We start from the raw sequence: 16,770 nt of genomic DNA, 5'->3' as shown, positions 1-16,770 counted from the left end.
ACCATATATTTTATTTTTTTCCATTTTTATTGTAGTATAGTTGCTTTACAATGTTGTGTTAGTTTCTGCCATACAGCAAAGTGAATCAGTTATACATAGACATATACCCCTCATTTTTATTTTTCCTTCCCATTTAGATCACTGCAGAACACCGAGTAGAGTTCCCTGTTCTACAGAGTGGGTTCCTATCAGTTATCTATTTTATACACAGTGGTGTATATACGTCAATCCCAATCTTCCAATTCATCCCGTTCCCTTCCTCCTTGACATCCAAAAGTTTGTTCTCTATGTCTGTGTCTTTATTAAAAGAGAGAACTTATTTTAAGGAATTATAACTAGCTGTTGAAGGAGGGAGAGGCAAAAGAAAGTAGTTACAACCCCTAGCACTGAGGGAACACAAGAAAATGACTGAAATTGTTAAATCTGACTATTGAAAAGAGCAACCTTAAGATGCCACTAAGCAACAAGCAAGGTCACCTGGACAGGCTTTTTCTATCTGCGAAGGTTTTCTTTCAATGGAGACCAGATAGACCAACTCCCGCTCATTGTCAGCACCGTTGGGTTTACTTTCTATGCTATTTCTTTCACTAACAACTGGTTGGGAGACTGCCTTGGAAGGGATAGTATCTATAATAGTAAGTGCAAATCTTGACCAATTTGCACAGCTAATGATATCACCTCAGTATTGGCCCAAAAATGGCTGCATCAATTCTGGCTGATGGGTCTCTGGGCCAGATATTCCAGGACTAGGAACAATTTGAATAGCAAGAATTAAGAAGGGAAAAACTTATTAAGTTATGTCACCCAATTTGGCCACAATATCAGTTAGGAAATTGAAAATGGAGTGAAGTACACTGTGTTCAAATTTTCATGGCCTTGCATTTAGGTAATAGAACCCAAAAGAAATTTAAGGCATATGTAACTTGGAGGGATAAATCCAGGAAATACACAGAGGACACTTTAATAGACCCACCCTATGGGACCACGCAGTATACTTAGTAGGGAGTGAGGCCATCCATGAGGGAAACCCACAATGGAATTACTTGGTGAATTCAATTGATAGAAATAGATGGGGCCATATGATTACCAGTTTAATAGAAGGTATGAAGAAACTTACAGTAAAACTTGTTAAATATGAAAAGGCAAAAGAGGTCCAATAGGGGTAGGATGAAGATCCTGTAGTATTCCAAAGGAGACAAGTGGAGATTTTGTAAAAGTATACAAATATAGATTCCTCCTCTCCTGAAGAACAAGCCCTTTTGGATTCCATAGGCCGTCTTCCCCAGTCATCAGGCACAAAACTCAGAAAGTGATTTCTGAATCACTTCAATAAGTGAGTTGTTCCAATTAGCTTATTCAGTTTACAATAATAAGCATATGGCCTTAAATGCTGAATGCATCCAGAGAAATATTTTAAAGGCCCAAATGTTGGCAGGGGTTTTTCCTGCTCAGAGAGCCCCAAAGGGGAAGCTGGTTTTTCTGGTCCAATCTGGCCCTGGCAGACCAGTAGGCTTACAGGTACCCAAGCAGGACTAGTGTACTCCATGCAGACAAAAGGGGCACTGGAGGGAGGATTATGATCAATGTGCCCCTGGCAAACAACAGCACATTGGAAGAAGGAATGCCCCAGATGCCAGATAGTGATGGGTGGTCCCTGGGCCATTGATAGTTTTGCAAGACTGAAGGAATCCAAGGCAAAAAGTGGCTCTGACTAAAGATATCATCTACATAAATAATGTCAAGCCTTGCGTGGTCTTTGATGTGATGGACCGCTTGATAGAATTCCCTGTAGATTCTGAAGCAACCTCTCAGAATTAACCCAAAGAACTGGAAACCTTAGTAATCATAATTAATATGTACTGAGGGCATCAGGGAAAGGCAGGGGCACATGTTCCTGGAGCCCTTTTATGCAGCATCAGTGACTGACTGTTTTTAAATTCCTTTCTGTTTGTGTCTGGCTCTCCCATCCCTTTAGTGGGATGACACTGTCTTAGGGGCCACTCTGTTTCTCAAGGGGCAAGGGAACCAGCCTCATCACCAAATGGTTCTGCTGCTGCTGCTAAGTCACTTCAGTCATGTCCGACTCTGTGCAACCCCATGAACTGCAGCCCACCAGGCTCCTCTGCCCATGGGATTTTCCAGGCAAGAGTACTGGAGTGGGTTGTCATTGCCTTCTCCACCAAATGGTTCTAACAGAAGATAAAAAGGAACCGAGGAAATCTGAAGCTAAAATAGAAGCCTTAGTAGACTCTGCAATGTGGAATATCAATGTTATGGGCTTGACTGAAGATATCCAGCCAATGATTGTCAAGTTAAAATGGTTATATAGAGTATCTAAATATAAGGCACAAATTTCTTAAACTTAGAGAAGATTCACAAAAGTGTTTGTAAATAGAGTACCAAAATGAGAGGTCACTAGTTTGACTAACAATAGCTGATATTTGGAGCCTGATGGAAGTTTGGAGGGGAGGCCTTCTCCCCTAAGCTAAGTGAGGGAATGTAAAATCTTGCAGCATAGGTGAATGGGTGCATCAGTCCTTTGATAATCATTGAATTCTTTGAATTCAATCATTGAATTCTTCTATCCAATTCTTTGAAAAAGAAAAAAAACTGTCCTTATTTTACAAATCCAGTCTTTATAGGACCAAAGGTACGGCTTCAAAAACAATCCAAAGCCCATCAATCCTTTCACCACTCCCAAAATCTTCCCTATTTATCTTAAGAGGGTTCTGAGCATTAAACAAAAGAGAAATAAAGTCAAGCAAGAAGAAACTTGCCTGTACCTTTGAGATGCAAATGTCCTATCTGGTCTTCCCAGGAAACTTTATCTCCAACACCTTTTCAAGACAAATTTTGAAAAGCAAGTCAAATAATTTAGAACTTGACTTATCAAGGATAAACAGAAATCCTAAGAGTCTTTTCTGTTGTTGTTTGATTGCTAAGTCGTGTCCAACTCTTTTGTGACCCTGGGGACTGTAGCCCTCCAGGCTCCTCTGTCTATGGGATTTCCCAGGCAAAAATAGTGGAGTGGGTTGCCATTTCCTCCTCCAGGGGATCTTCCTGACCCAGAGATCAAACCCACCTCTCCTGCACTGGCAGGTGGATTCTTTACCACTACACCATCAGGTAAGCCCGTCTTTTCTGTAAATATTAGTAAAAAGATTTATCTGTCTAGACAAATGAGTTTGATTTGTTCCATCTTCCAGAAGCCTAATTGCAATTCAACAGTTTGTAACTGATGAGTTTTATGATATTGTACCTGACTCAAGGCTGAAATTTTGTAATGGGAACTATGAGACCTCTGTGTGTGTGTGATTGTTAAGAGTTTGTATGTGTGTTACAGCTGCATGGTATTGCCAAAAATTGATTCAAGAGAGTTCTGTTTAATTGGCTTAAAGGAAATTGAGTGCTTATACAAATACTCAGATAATAATCTGGCCAAAATAAATTTCAGATTCATGTCATCTGGAAAATATTCAGTACTAAACTCATATTTAGTACTGAAGGTGGCTTAAGCTTGTTGGATTAATATAGACATGTCTTTAGAGTCATCAGTGTTAAGTACAGAACTTCTGTTGTACCTATATTTACTAGAGACCAGAGAAGACCTTATTCTGTTACAAATTTGTCAACAGGAAAGGTGAATTTAATGTGGAAAAACTTTTAAAGAAAGTAGAATGTGTGTTTTCAGTAAAGAAGATACAAGGAATGGAATTGTATTTTATTAAGGGAGAAGAAAGTAACTCTATCTTAAAACTATTTCTGAATAGAAAAAATTTAAGTGATGTATATAGAAAATGATGGGAAGGTTTTTGGAAAGTGGACCCTGAGAAACGTGTTTTGTGCATTGTCAGGATTGACTGAGTTTAGAATAAATTTAACTGAGTAATGAATTTTAAAAGTAAGCTGATGTAAGACTTGAATGGGCTTCCCTGGGGGCTCAGACAGTAAAGAATCTGCCTGCAAATGCAGGAGACCAGGGTTCAATCCCTGGGTCGTGAAGATCCCCTGGAGAAGGAAATAGCAACCCGCTCCAATATTCTTGAATGTGGCTTTTCTCTCTTTTAAGAAGACAGGAGACCCAGGTTTGATCCCTAGATCAAGACGATACCCTGAAAAAGGGAATGACTACCTACTCCAGTATTCTTGCCTAGAGAATTCCATGGACAGAGAAGCCTGGTGGGCTAAAGTCCATGAGGTCACAAAGAGTCAGTTAGCAATTGAGCATGCACACATATGTACATTGTGAAACAATCAACTCAATCAAGCTAATTAACATATCCATTATTTCACATAGTTGCACTTTTCCTTTTGTATATATGTGTGTATTTGTGTGAGATGAGAACATTTAAAACCTACCCTCTTAGCAAACTTCAAGGATACAATTCAGTATTGTTAATTATAGTCACATTGTTGTACATTTAGCTTTGCTTTTAAAATGTGTCTTCATTACATTTGGGATTTATTTGTATTCTATAAGGCAGAAATACAATGTTTCTATGTACATGGCTGCTTGTCCCATTCAGGTTCATTGACTAGTCTTTCCTTTTCGCAACATTTTTGGTGTAGTAAATCATATTTCCATACATGCCTGTGCTTGTGCATGAATTCTCTCCTATCTATACTACATCAATCAGTTATTAAGCTCTAGTGTGGCAAGTTCTCCTATGCTTTTGATTCTCGGATATGCTTTGATTCTTATTTTTCGTATTCATTTAAACACTATCTTGCTCAATTCTGTAGAAATCTCTGTCAGTATGTTAATGACAATTGCACTGAATTTTAGTTTGAGGGGAGGAATAATCAGCAGTGAATGCTGCTGAATCTTCACATCCATGAATATGACATATCTCTCAATCTCTCCATTCATTCAGGTCTTCTTTGGTATGATTTTTATACAATTTTTAAGAAATTTATTCCAGGTGAATATTGACTGAAAGAAAAATATACAAGTTAAATTTTATTCAAGATCTTACTGAGGACTTTAGTCCAGGAGATAGCCTCTCAGATACCTCTGAGGAACTGCTCCAAAGAGGTAGGGTAAGAAGTCAGTATACATGAGATAAATTCAAGACAAATTCTTAAAACTGAAGGCCTTAGGGGATGAGGATAACTAAGAATACATCTTGGTAAAAGATTATTGCTAGTCACGAAGAAAAAAATGTCTCAAATTAATGTTTACTGTGCTTTTTTATGTAAGGTTAGATGAAAGAAACTGGGTTTATTAAAATTCTTCCTGAGATACATCTATCTAAGAAACATGTTTGCCCACAACACAAAGCATCTTGTAGTCATCTCTAATTTCCTCTGTCTGAAGCACAGAGTGCACTTTTGGTCAATGACTACAGTGGATGAATCTTTGTAGACTTAGATGGTGACAAAAATTATCTTTGCTCTTCTTTTGCCTGTACACTTAATAACTTTTATTGCTATGATTAATCAGATTCTGTTATATTTTAAGTTGCAGGTGTTTAGAAATATCGTTTTTTTAATTATTTAAACTTTTTATTTGGAAATAACATCATATGCACATAAATGATACATGAATAAGAACAGTTTAAAGGATAATTTAATAACTCCCCCACCCCAACATCTACCCATTATTAACACTGACATTGACATTCTTGAAGAATATAGTCTCCTTTCCCTTTTCATAGAACTTCCTCATTTGGAGTCTGTGTGGTGTTTGTTAATTAAATTTTGGGTTCTCAACCAGAAACACACAATAGTGATATCAGTTTCTCCTCAAGTCATCTTACCTAAAAGAAGGCATCCATCTGCCCTCTTTGATATTTTTTATTAGATGGTCAGGGTACTGTCTAGTTTCTGCTTTTTATATAGTTAGTATTTTTCTTTTGCAACTGATTAGCCAATGTAAAAAGATAATTTCAGACTACATAAGAATCCTGCTCATCATTTAAATTTCCTATTAGGTTTTAGCACCCATTGATGCTTCATGCCTGACCCAATTTTTACTATGATTATTGGAAAGAATGATTTCTTTCCAACTGCTTGTTTTGATGTTTGCATATTGATTTTCTATCCATCATCTTTACTTATTTTTTAGTTCTCCTAGTGAGGAAAACTTCATGGATTTTTCCAAATTAATAGTTACACTGTGGGGTCTTTATTCAGATATTTCTCTTGACCTTTGAGAGGTAAACTCTTAATTCAATTTTGAGAGCCTAGTGCACAGAAATTTTTCTATCTTTCCAGCTTAGCTGTGTGTTTCTAATTATATTTTATCCTGAATGTCAAGGTATTTTTAGCAGATAGGCAGTCTGCAATACCTCAGTTTACTAAGATGCAAAAATACAAATATTGAGACTAGAGTTACTCAAAAGTGTTGGTCCTACAGAAGACAAAGACAAAGACTTTGCATCAGAATATAAATTACATACTCCTTTCCTACTGAAAGAGTCTTACCATGAAAAAAAGTTAGCCCATCTAAAAAAGCAGTTTTGATCCCTGGGTCTGAAAGATCCCCTGGAGAAGGGAATGGCAACCCACTCCAGTAGTGTTGCCTGGAGAATTCCACGGACAGAGGAGCCTGGAGAGCTATACTCCATGGGGTTGCAAAGAGTTGGACATGATTGAGTGGCTAACTTTCATCTTTTCAGAAATCCATAGGCTACACTTTGACAAGCAAGGTCTAGATGACTCACTTGAAAAAAGAAGTAGTATTTCTATCTTGAACAATTCCCTGTGGTTCAAGAGTTTCTCCATGTGTGGAAAAGTGATTAATCAATACATATTAATGAGTTAATGCTATGTGAAGTGTGATGGATGAAATGTTCTTGTGATGGGATAAATCCAAGACAAATTCTTAAAACTGAAGGCAAAAATGCATTTTCTACATAATACTTCTATTTATGAATATAGGCTCCATCTACTCTAAAATTTTCCTTTGTATGATTTTCAACCTCCTGTCTTACCAGAACTGAAATTTCAACCATCAGAGTTAGAAGGATTTTTTCCTTATTCATTAAAATTGAATCATTTGCCAAAGAGATTTTTTTAATACACGAAGCAATTTAATTTATCTTTAGTAATTTAGATAAATAAGTAAAAGGCTTTCTAGGCATCCTCTCTTAAAACCAAGGAAAGGAAACAATTTAACTCAATAAATACAATAAAGTTTTTTTCTATTTTCAAAAGTTCCAACCAGCTACAATACAATAAACATCAATTATTTTATTAGAATATATAACAGTTCAAAAATTAAAAATAAATAAGTTGCTGCTACAAAATTGCAGCATAATATATAGTTAACTCATTCTGTTATGGTCAATTAAGAGAAAGATGGCAGGAAAGATGATATAGTCAAAGAAAAAAAAGTGGGGAGAGGTACAAAGGAAAGGAGAGTTAGAGTAAAAAGAGAAAAAGAAGGAAAAAGTGTTTTCCTGAATGAGTTAGATACGTGAGGTCACCAAGAGGAACACATTCTCTGACTAAGGCACTGTGGTAAGAACTGTTTCATTTGATGATTTTACTGCACTGGTGTCTTCAACCTAGGGATGAAGGAGATTCTCATATTCACCAGGCAGAAGGACCATCAGCAAGTTTTCATTCTTCCTCACTGGACCAGAAGAATTGCAGAGAGGTGATCTTAATGCTGAAGGAAGAATGCTCACTACAACTTGTCCACACCCGAATGGCAGAGTGCTTCCACCACTATCGAGAAGGCTCAAAGACAATGGTTAATTCAGGCTTTTCTTCTTGAAGTGTTTCTAGTGCACGTTTTGTATCATAGTTGAAATACATTTCACACAACCTATAAAAGCAAAAAGAGAGCCTTGGATTACACTCTTCAAATGAACACTTTCAGAGTTTTTGACTTTAAAAATCTCGTCTCCTCAAGTGCTCCAGCCTGGTGCACTGGGAGGACTCGGGGGAATCGGGTGGAGAGGGAGGTGAGAGCGGGGATCGGGATGGGGAATACGTGTAGATCCATGGCTGATTCATATCAATGTATGACAAGACCCACTGAAATGTTGTGAAGTGATTGGCCTCCAACTAATAAAAAAAAAAGATTTAATAAAAAAAAAAAAAATCTCGTCTCCTCTCTTAACCTCACACTTCTCAGCTTTCCAGTGCTACACATAATGCCTAATGTGGTTTCTGTTACATTTTTAACCTTCAAGTTTGGAAATATTTAAACATGCAAATATAAAGAGAATAGTACAGTTAATCCTGCCATCTAGCTTTGACAGTTAACAACTCATGGCCAGCCTTGTTTCAGCTATTACCCACCCAACTCCTCACATCAGTGGATTATTGTAAGCACAGCAGTTCAAACATCTATAAATATATCAATGTGTGAAATGAAAAAACTTTTAAAAGAGAATTACAATGCAATTACAACACCCAAAAAAGTTAACAATAACTTTCACATATTAATATATGTCCAACCAGTGTTTCAATTTCCTCAACAATCTGATAAAATTTTTATATTATGTTCATTTAATCAGGAGCCATATAAAGTCCACACATTGAGAATTCCCTGATGATCCAGTGGTTAATTTGGTGCTTTCACTCCTGTGGTCTAGGTTCAATTCCTTGTCAGGGAAACAAGTTCCCATGAGCCATAGCCCACCCCTCCACTCCACCAAAAAGAATCCACATATTTTAATTGCTTGGTATGCCTATCAATGATATGAGTTCTTCCTCCATCTCTCTTCTTTTTTTTTAATTTCCCTTACAACTTAAGTAAGAAATTATGCTATTTGTCCTGTATCATTTCTAATAATCTTGATTTGGGTGTGCTATGGATGGTTTATGTTCCTTCAAAATTCATATGTTAAAGCCCTAACCCTCAATGTGATGGTAATTGGAAATGGAGCCTTCAAGATGTAATGAGGGTTAGATGAGTTCATGGGGATGAGTCCTTAAGATGGGCTTAGTGCCCTTATAAGAAAAGATACCATAGCACGTACTCTCTATCTCTGTCTCTATCTGTCTGTCTTTCTCTCTGCGTACCACATGAGGACACAACAAGCCCAGAGGAAAGCTCTCACCAGAAACCAAATCAGCCAGCACCGGGATCGTGGATGTTCCGCCCTCCAGAACTATGCGAAATGAGTGACTATGATTTGTTTAAGGCATATAGACTATTCTATTTTGTTATGGCAGCCTGAGTTCACAAGGCAGGTTGACTGCATCCATGGATTCCCCAGTCTTTGTCAAGCTTGTCCCTCATCTCGAGAGTGTCCTAAAGATATAGATAATAAGTAAGCAAGAAAATGATATAGCTTATATGATGGTGTTCAACACAGTGGAGGAAAATAAGCAGAGAAGAGGAAAGGCATTGCTGGGTTGCTATTTTCAGTAGGATGGTTACAGTCAGACTCACAGAAAAGACCTCTGAGCAAAGAGTTTAAGGATGCACAGGAATAAGACACGTGGACATCAGAGTGTAAGAAGTCCCAGGTAGAAGGAACAGCAAGTGTATAGTTTCAGAGGTGACAGTGTTTCTTGAAACAGCAGAGACAATAGTGTGAATGGAGAAGGAACTAGGGTTAGAAGATGACTGCACAAATAGCAGGATTATGTGGGGCCTTAGACACTGCCATGAGTTTGTGGCTCTTGCTTTGTGAAATGAGCATGTTAATAGGAGTGATATGCTCTGACTCACGTTTTAGCTATACCCTCCATCTACAGTGGTAGATGCAGAATAGCCTATCAGAATGTCACCAGGACAGTCCAGACAAGAGGTGACAATGGCTTGAACCAGAAAAGGAGCTGTGAAGCTGGCGAAAAGTGGTCAGTGAGTGGGCATGCTGTGAAAACAGAGTTAAAAGGACATGCCAGTGGACTGGATATGCACATAAAGAAAAAGTATCAAAGACAACACCAGGCTTTCTGCACCTGAACAGTTCAGACTGAGTTACCATTGACTGAGATGGGTAAGAAATGGAATTTACACAGAGGGGAACAGCACAGGTTTGGGTTTGGACACGTCAAGTTTGGGTGGCTTATTAGGTATATAAGCAGAAAGGTGAGACAAGCATTTAGACATGGAATTCAGGGAGATATGAACTGGAGGGAGGGGTACAGCATGTATGTGATAAAACCAGAAGACTAGATGATATTTAAAAAAAACAGCAGAAAGTATAGAGAAGGAAAATTAACTCAGAGATTGAGTTCTGGGTATTCAGCATGCAAAGGTCAAGATGATGAAGAGAAAGTAGAGGAGACTAAGCAGAAATAGCCAATGTAATAGGAGAAAATTCAGAGTAGAGTATGTTGTCCCTAAAACCAAGTGAAGGAAATCTTTAGTGAAGGATGTGATTACCAATGCTAGCAGAAGTTATGAAACTAATTAGGAAGCTCTTACTAGAGAGGTAATCAATGAGTGGCTTAGCGGTATCATTGATGATGGAAGGGAGCAGATGGTCCCACCACCCTGAAGATAGGCCAAATTCTATGAATTTATGATCTTGATGTTTCTGGAGCACTTTTCACCTAGAAATTCTCAGAAACAAGATGCACAACACCCTACTATGCAATGACTTTTACAATAGACAGGTCTAATTTTACAAAGTACAATACCTTGTATAGAAATATAATTCTATTTAGCTACTTTCATTGGGAATTGTGTTTCTTTCAAGAATATGGATGCAAAGTCTTTTCACACCCAACTGAAACTTCGTTATTCTAAACATCTGGACGAAGTTGAATATGTAGTTCATGACTCACATACAGTATATATTAAAAAAAAAAAAAAAAAAGCTGCAGTTGGACAAGGCTCAACCTTCAGACTGAGCGACTGAACTGAACTGAACTGAACAAACTTACCCAGAGTGCGAATGAAGCCATCCTGGATTTTGGAAACTGCAAAAATTTTCTTTAGCACTGTGAGCCGTGCCATACAAATCTCTGCAGGGCACACTTACCTCAGGCTTTTCAGGAGGCAGCTCTGCTGTTTGAGCACTTCACAGAGAAGCATGACCCCCAGATCTCCCAAGTCGTTGTTGCCTAGGCTCAGCTTTCGCAGGCTCTGGTTAGAAGTTAGAAGTGTGGAAAGATCCCAGCAGCAGTGTGATGTGAGGCTGCAGTTGTCTAACCTGCAAGAAAGAAGGTGACTTTTTAAAAATGTCTCCTTAATTATCCTACACAGGTCTCCCAGGTCTCTGCCTGTAATATTTCAAATGTAGGAAAAGCTCAGGATTAACAAGCTTTGAACTGCTTTATGTGCCAAGAGTTATTCTTTCCTCTTCAAATGAGGGTATTTTTTCCAATCTACTGGATTGTGCAGATCAAATTAGTAAGAGCAGTTTATGAAACAGTTCTTCCCAAATTCTGTGTCTCCCCACAAATTTTCCTAAGACAAAAGTGCATACCAACCCCAAGGAACTCTAGTATTTACCTTTATACTATCTAAAAGTACAACTCCTGCTCCCAGTCCCATAATCCTGTAATAAGCCAAACCCTAGGAAGACACTATCACTTCTCAGATATAGATACATCATTCTCTCAAACTACCTCATTCCCTGGGGCCACTATGCATTCCCATCACTGTAATAAGCTAAGAGACTTACTCCAACACCTGAAGCTTGCAGTTGTGGTGCAAGAGTCCCTTACAGAGTAGCTTGACCCCCATGTCGCCAAGAGCATTGCCCTGTAGGTAAAGGTGGGTGAGATTCTGATTTGTACTGAGCACCGAGGATAGAGCTGGACAACAGCCTGATGTAAGGCCAGAGTTCACCAACCTGTGGAGGGAATAAGGAAAAGAAAATTCAATGTGGGGCGGGGAGGATAAATCAGGAACTTAGGATGAACACACACACACTACTATATATAACATGATAACCAACAAGGACTACATAGCACAAGGAATTCTACTCAATATTCTGTGAAAACCTATATGAGAAAAGAATCTGAGTGAATATATGTATATGTATAACTGAATCACTTTGTTGTACACCTGAAGCTAGCACATTGTAAATCAACTGTACTCCAATAAAACTAAAATAAATTTAAAAAAAAAAAAAAAGAGTCCTCAATGCCCAACCTTTCTTGGACATCACACAGCTGTCTCAACATAGGAACTTCATCTTATCTGAAAAGTTTCATCCCTCAACTTACAGGCCAGAAGCCAGTATCTTGAATATAATCTGTAGACAGTATGACTCCCTATCTCTGGCCTCATAAAAGCTACAGATGATGTCTAAGCAGATGCTTTCCTGGGGTCAGTAGAAGAGACAGAGCAAAAGCAAACTGATCCACATTACCTCCACATTTCTCCTTCTTCCTACATATATTCCCTCTGGCTCTACATGTTCCTCACAAGCACTTCTTCAAGAAAGACATCCCAGATTATTTCTTACTATTAATACTAATTCTCATTATTTTTATATTAACAGTGCAGAGACTACCTTATTTGATTTTTCTATCAACTGGGCAAGGGGACAGTGTAGCTCTAACTATTGAATATTTTCTTACAGAGGAGAAAGCTGAAGCTCATCAAATCATGTTCCCCTTAAGGTCAAAGAGAAAGTATTTGGAAGAGAAGGAACCTATACTAACACCTTCTACAGTCATCCCCTGCTCTGTTGCCCCTTCTATCTACCTCATACTATGTTCTGCACTATAAAGGGCTTCTCAGAGCATAAAGCCTCATTTTGCATTATACTCAGTAAAATTAAGACTGTTGATGTACTACTCTTGGGTCAGGTTGGGCATATACCATACATTTGTGAAACATATACCATACGTTTGTGAAAAAGCATTTCACAAGCTGCTCCACTTTGTAACTAGATAATACTATAATATAGCATTATCACCCAACAACAGCATGAGAGCTCTGAAATAGAGAGCTGTGTCACTCCTGAAAAGAAGCTCAGAGGGTGGTACACAGTATACAGAAAGTCACAATGTGAGACCTTGAACAAAGCCTTGATTTAAGAGTATCTCATGCAGGCACATTCCTTTCTGCCATAACCCTTAACAATGATATGTTTTTAAATTCTAAGGTGTCTTGGAATCAGGAAAAATAGAAGGAAATCATTCAGATAGTATAGCATGAACAGATGACCCAAAGGAAACAGAAGCACTTACCCACCCACTGGTCTCCATCTTCCTAGTCAAGGATGAATCACAACAAAAGACTGAGCAAGCAAGACAAAGAGGAAAATGAAGCCTAAGAGGGATGAGCAAAAGAAACTGAGTGGTTTATAGCAAGCTCTTATCTCCAGATAAGAAGAATTTTATCAGAGGATCTTCAGTGAACATGCAGAAGAGTTTTTCAGGACTCTTGGCTGTTAAAATGAATGTTTGTAGTCCCCTACCCCCAAATTTCATACGTTGAAATCTTAACTCCCAATGTGATGATATTAGAATGTGGGGCCTTTGAGATGTGATTAGGTCTTGAGGGTGGAGTCCTCATGATGGGAATAGCACCCTTATAAAAGAGAACCCAGAGATTTGCTTTGCTCCTATTACCATGTGAAAACACAACAAGAATGGCTATATGCAAGGTAGGAACAGAGTTCTTATCAGGAACCAGGTAATCTACAGGCCTAACCCTAACCTTGGATTTCCAACCACCAGTTTGATGGTGGTTGTTGTTTGAGCCACCCAGTCTGTAGTATTTTTGTTATTACAGTCCAAATAGACTAAGATACTGGCAAAGATGAAGAACGTTCCAGAAGCCTAGAGATAGTCATCAAAAAGGAAAGTAAGAATATTTTGACAGTTACAGAATAGTAATCTTCACCACTGTTTACAAAATAAAAGGGTTGGAAGATATTATACAACAGATGTCTGAGGAGAAGTACACAATGAAGTGGCAGCAATTACCAACAGATAGGGTGGTTTTTGTCAAGAATAAGTTACATCAGGCTTATCAAAGTATTGTTAACCACTGAGATTGACTGATGGGTACACAGAGCATATATTGAAATGTTTAGAAAATCAAACCACCATGCCCTATCAAACAATCTATTAGATTAGAGAAATGTAACCAACATCATATATCTTAGTTTCACCCAATCCATTCACTCAGATCTACATTTACATTTACTGAACATAGATATTTCACCATGTATTATATGGTGATTGACTTTTTAAAAATTACTAATGAGGGAGTCCCAGAAGAAGAAGACAAAAAGAAAGGCCATGAGAAAATACTCGAGGAGATAATAGCTGAAAACTTCCCTAAAATGGGGAAGGAAATAGCCACCCAAGTCCAAGAAACCCAGAGAGTCCCAAACAGGATAAACCCAAGGCGAAACACCCCAAGACACATATTAATCAAATTAACAAAGATCAAACACAAAGAACAAATACTAAAAGCAGCAAGGGAGAAACAACAAATAACACACAAAGGGATTCCCATAAGGATAACAACTGATCTATCAATAGAAACCCTCCAGGCCAGAAGGGAATGGCAGGACGTACTGAAAGTAATGAAAGAGAATAACCTACAACCTAGATTACTGTACCCAGCAAGGATCTCATTCAGATATGAAGGAGACTTCAAAAGCTTTACAGGCAAGCAAAAGCTGAGAGAATTCAGCACCACCAAACCAGCTCTTCAACAAATGCTAAAGGATCTTCTCTAGATAGGAAATGAAGAAAGGTTGTATAAACGTGAACCCAAAACAACAAAGTAAATGGCAACGGGACCACACCTATCAATAATTACCTTAAATGTAAATGGGTTGAATGCCCCAACCAAAAGACAAAGATTGGCTGAACGAATACAAAAACAAGACCCCATATATGCTGTCTACAAGAGACCCACCTCAAAACAAGAGACACATATAGACTAAAAGTGAAGGGCTGGAAAAAAATATTTCACGCAAACGGAGACCAAAAGAAAGCAGGAGTTGCAATACTCATATCAGATAAAATAGACTTTCAAATAAAGGATGTGAAAAGAGACAAAGAAGGACACTACATAATGATCAAAGGATCAATCCAAGAAGAAGATATAACAATTATAAATATATATGCACCCAACATAGGAGCACCGCAATATGTACGGCAAACGCTAACGAGTATGAAAGAGGAAATTAATAGTAACACAATAATAGTGGGAGACTTTAATACCCCACTCACAACTATGGATAGATCAACTAAACAGAAAATTAACAAGGAAACACAAACCTTAAATGACACAATGGACCAGCTAGACCTAATTGATATCTATAGGACATTTCACCCCAAAACAATCAACTTCACCTTATTCTCAAGTGCACACGGAACCTTCTCCAGAATAGATCACATCCTGGGCCATAAATCTGGTCTTGGAAAATTCAAAAAAATTGAAATCATTCCAGTCATCTTTTCTGACCACAGTGCAGTAAGATTAGATCTCAATTACAGGAAAAAAAATTGTTAAAAATTCAAACATATGGAGGCTAAATAACACGCTTCTGAATAACCAACAAATCACAGAAGAAATAAAAAAAGAAATCAAAATATGTATAGAAATGAATGAAAATGAAAACACAACAACCCAAAACCTATGGGACACTGTAAAAGCAGTGCTAAGGGGAAGGTTCATAGCATTACAGGCTTACATCAAGAAACAAGAAAAAAGCCAAATAAATAACCTAACTCTACACCTAAAGCAATTAGAGAAGGAAGAAATGAAGAACCCCAGGGTTAGCAGAAGGAAAGAAATCTTAAAAATTAGGGCAGAAATAAATGCAAAAGACCTAAAGAGACCATAGCAAAAATCAACAAAGCTAAAAGCTGGTTTTTTGAAAAAATAAACAAAATTGACAAACTATTAGCAAGACTCATTAAGAAACAAAGAGAGAAGAACCAAATTAACAAAATTAGAAATGAAAATGGAGAGATCACAACAGACAACACTGAAATACAAAGGATCATAAGAGACTACTACCAGCAGCTCTATGCCAATAAAATGGACAACTTGGATGAAATGGACAAATTCTTAGAAAAGTGTAACTTTCCAAAACTGAACCAGGAAGAAATAGAAGATCTTAACAGACCCATCACAAGCAAGGAAATCGAAACTGTAATCAGAAATCTTCCAGCAAACAAAAGCCCAGGACCAGATGGCTTCACAGCTGAATTCTACCAAAAATTTAGAGAAGAGCTAACACCTATCTTACTCAAACTCTTCCAGAAAATTGCAGAGGAAGGTAAGCTTCCAAACTCATTCTATGAGGCCACCATCACCCTAATTCCAAAACCAGACAAAGATGCCACAAAAAAAGAAAACTACAGGCCAATATCACTGATGAACACAGATGCAAAAATCCTTAACAAAAGTCTAGCAAACAGAATCCAACAACATATTAAAAAAATCATACACCATGACCAAGTGGGCTTTATCCCAGGAATGCAAGGATTCTTTAATATCTGCAAATCAATCAATGTAATACACCACATTAACAAATTGAAAGATAAAAACCATATGATTATCTCAATAGATGCAGAGAAAGCCTTTGACAAAATTCAACACTCATTTATGATTAAAACTCTCCAGAAAGCAGGAATACAAGGAACATACCTCAACATAATAAAAGCTATATGTGACAAACCCACAGCAAGCATCACCCTCAATGGTGAAAAATTGAAAGCATTTCCCCTGAAATCAGGAACAAAACAAGGGTGCCCACTCTCACCACTACTATTCAACATAGAGTTGGAAGTTTTGGCCACAGCAATCAGAGCAGAAAAAGAAGTGAAAGGAATCCAGATAGGAAAAGAAGAAGTGAAACTCTCGCTGTTTGCAGATGACATGATCCTCTACATAGAAAACCCTAAAGACTCTTCCAGAGAATTACTAGA

The 16,770-nt window shown here is 37.8% G+C and overlaps 1 protein-coding gene across 2 annotated transcripts in view; it reads right to left on the bottom strand.

Annotated features, from left to right (window-relative positions):
* Positions 1 to 5,483: 5,483 nt before the first annotated feature.
* The window catches only part of NLRP3 (NLR family pyrin domain containing 3), a 52,132-nt gene continuing 40,845 nt past the window's right edge, over positions 5,484 to 16,770 (bottom strand). For both annotated transcript variants that reach the window (XM_061151133.1, XM_061151134.1), the window contains 3 exons: positions 11,541 to 11,711; positions 10,896 to 11,066; positions 5,484 to 7,774 (listed from right to left, as the gene is read on the bottom strand). In XM_061151133.1, the coding sequence (XP_061007116.1) occupies positions 7,675 to 7,774; positions 10,896 to 11,066; positions 11,541 to 11,711 (442 nt within the window). In that variant the 3' untranslated portion in view covers positions 5,484 to 7,674. The remainder of the gene's footprint in view (positions 7,775 to 10,895; positions 11,067 to 11,540; positions 11,712 to 16,770) is intronic.

This window comes from Dama dama, chromosome 9, assembly GCF_033118175.1.
Source record: "Dama dama isolate Ldn47 chromosome 9, ASM3311817v1, whole genome shotgun sequence".
Taxonomy (NCBI): Eukaryota; Metazoa; Chordata; class Mammalia; order Artiodactyla; family Cervidae; genus Dama; species Dama dama.
This window is presented reverse-complemented; position numbering and strand designations above follow the sequence as displayed.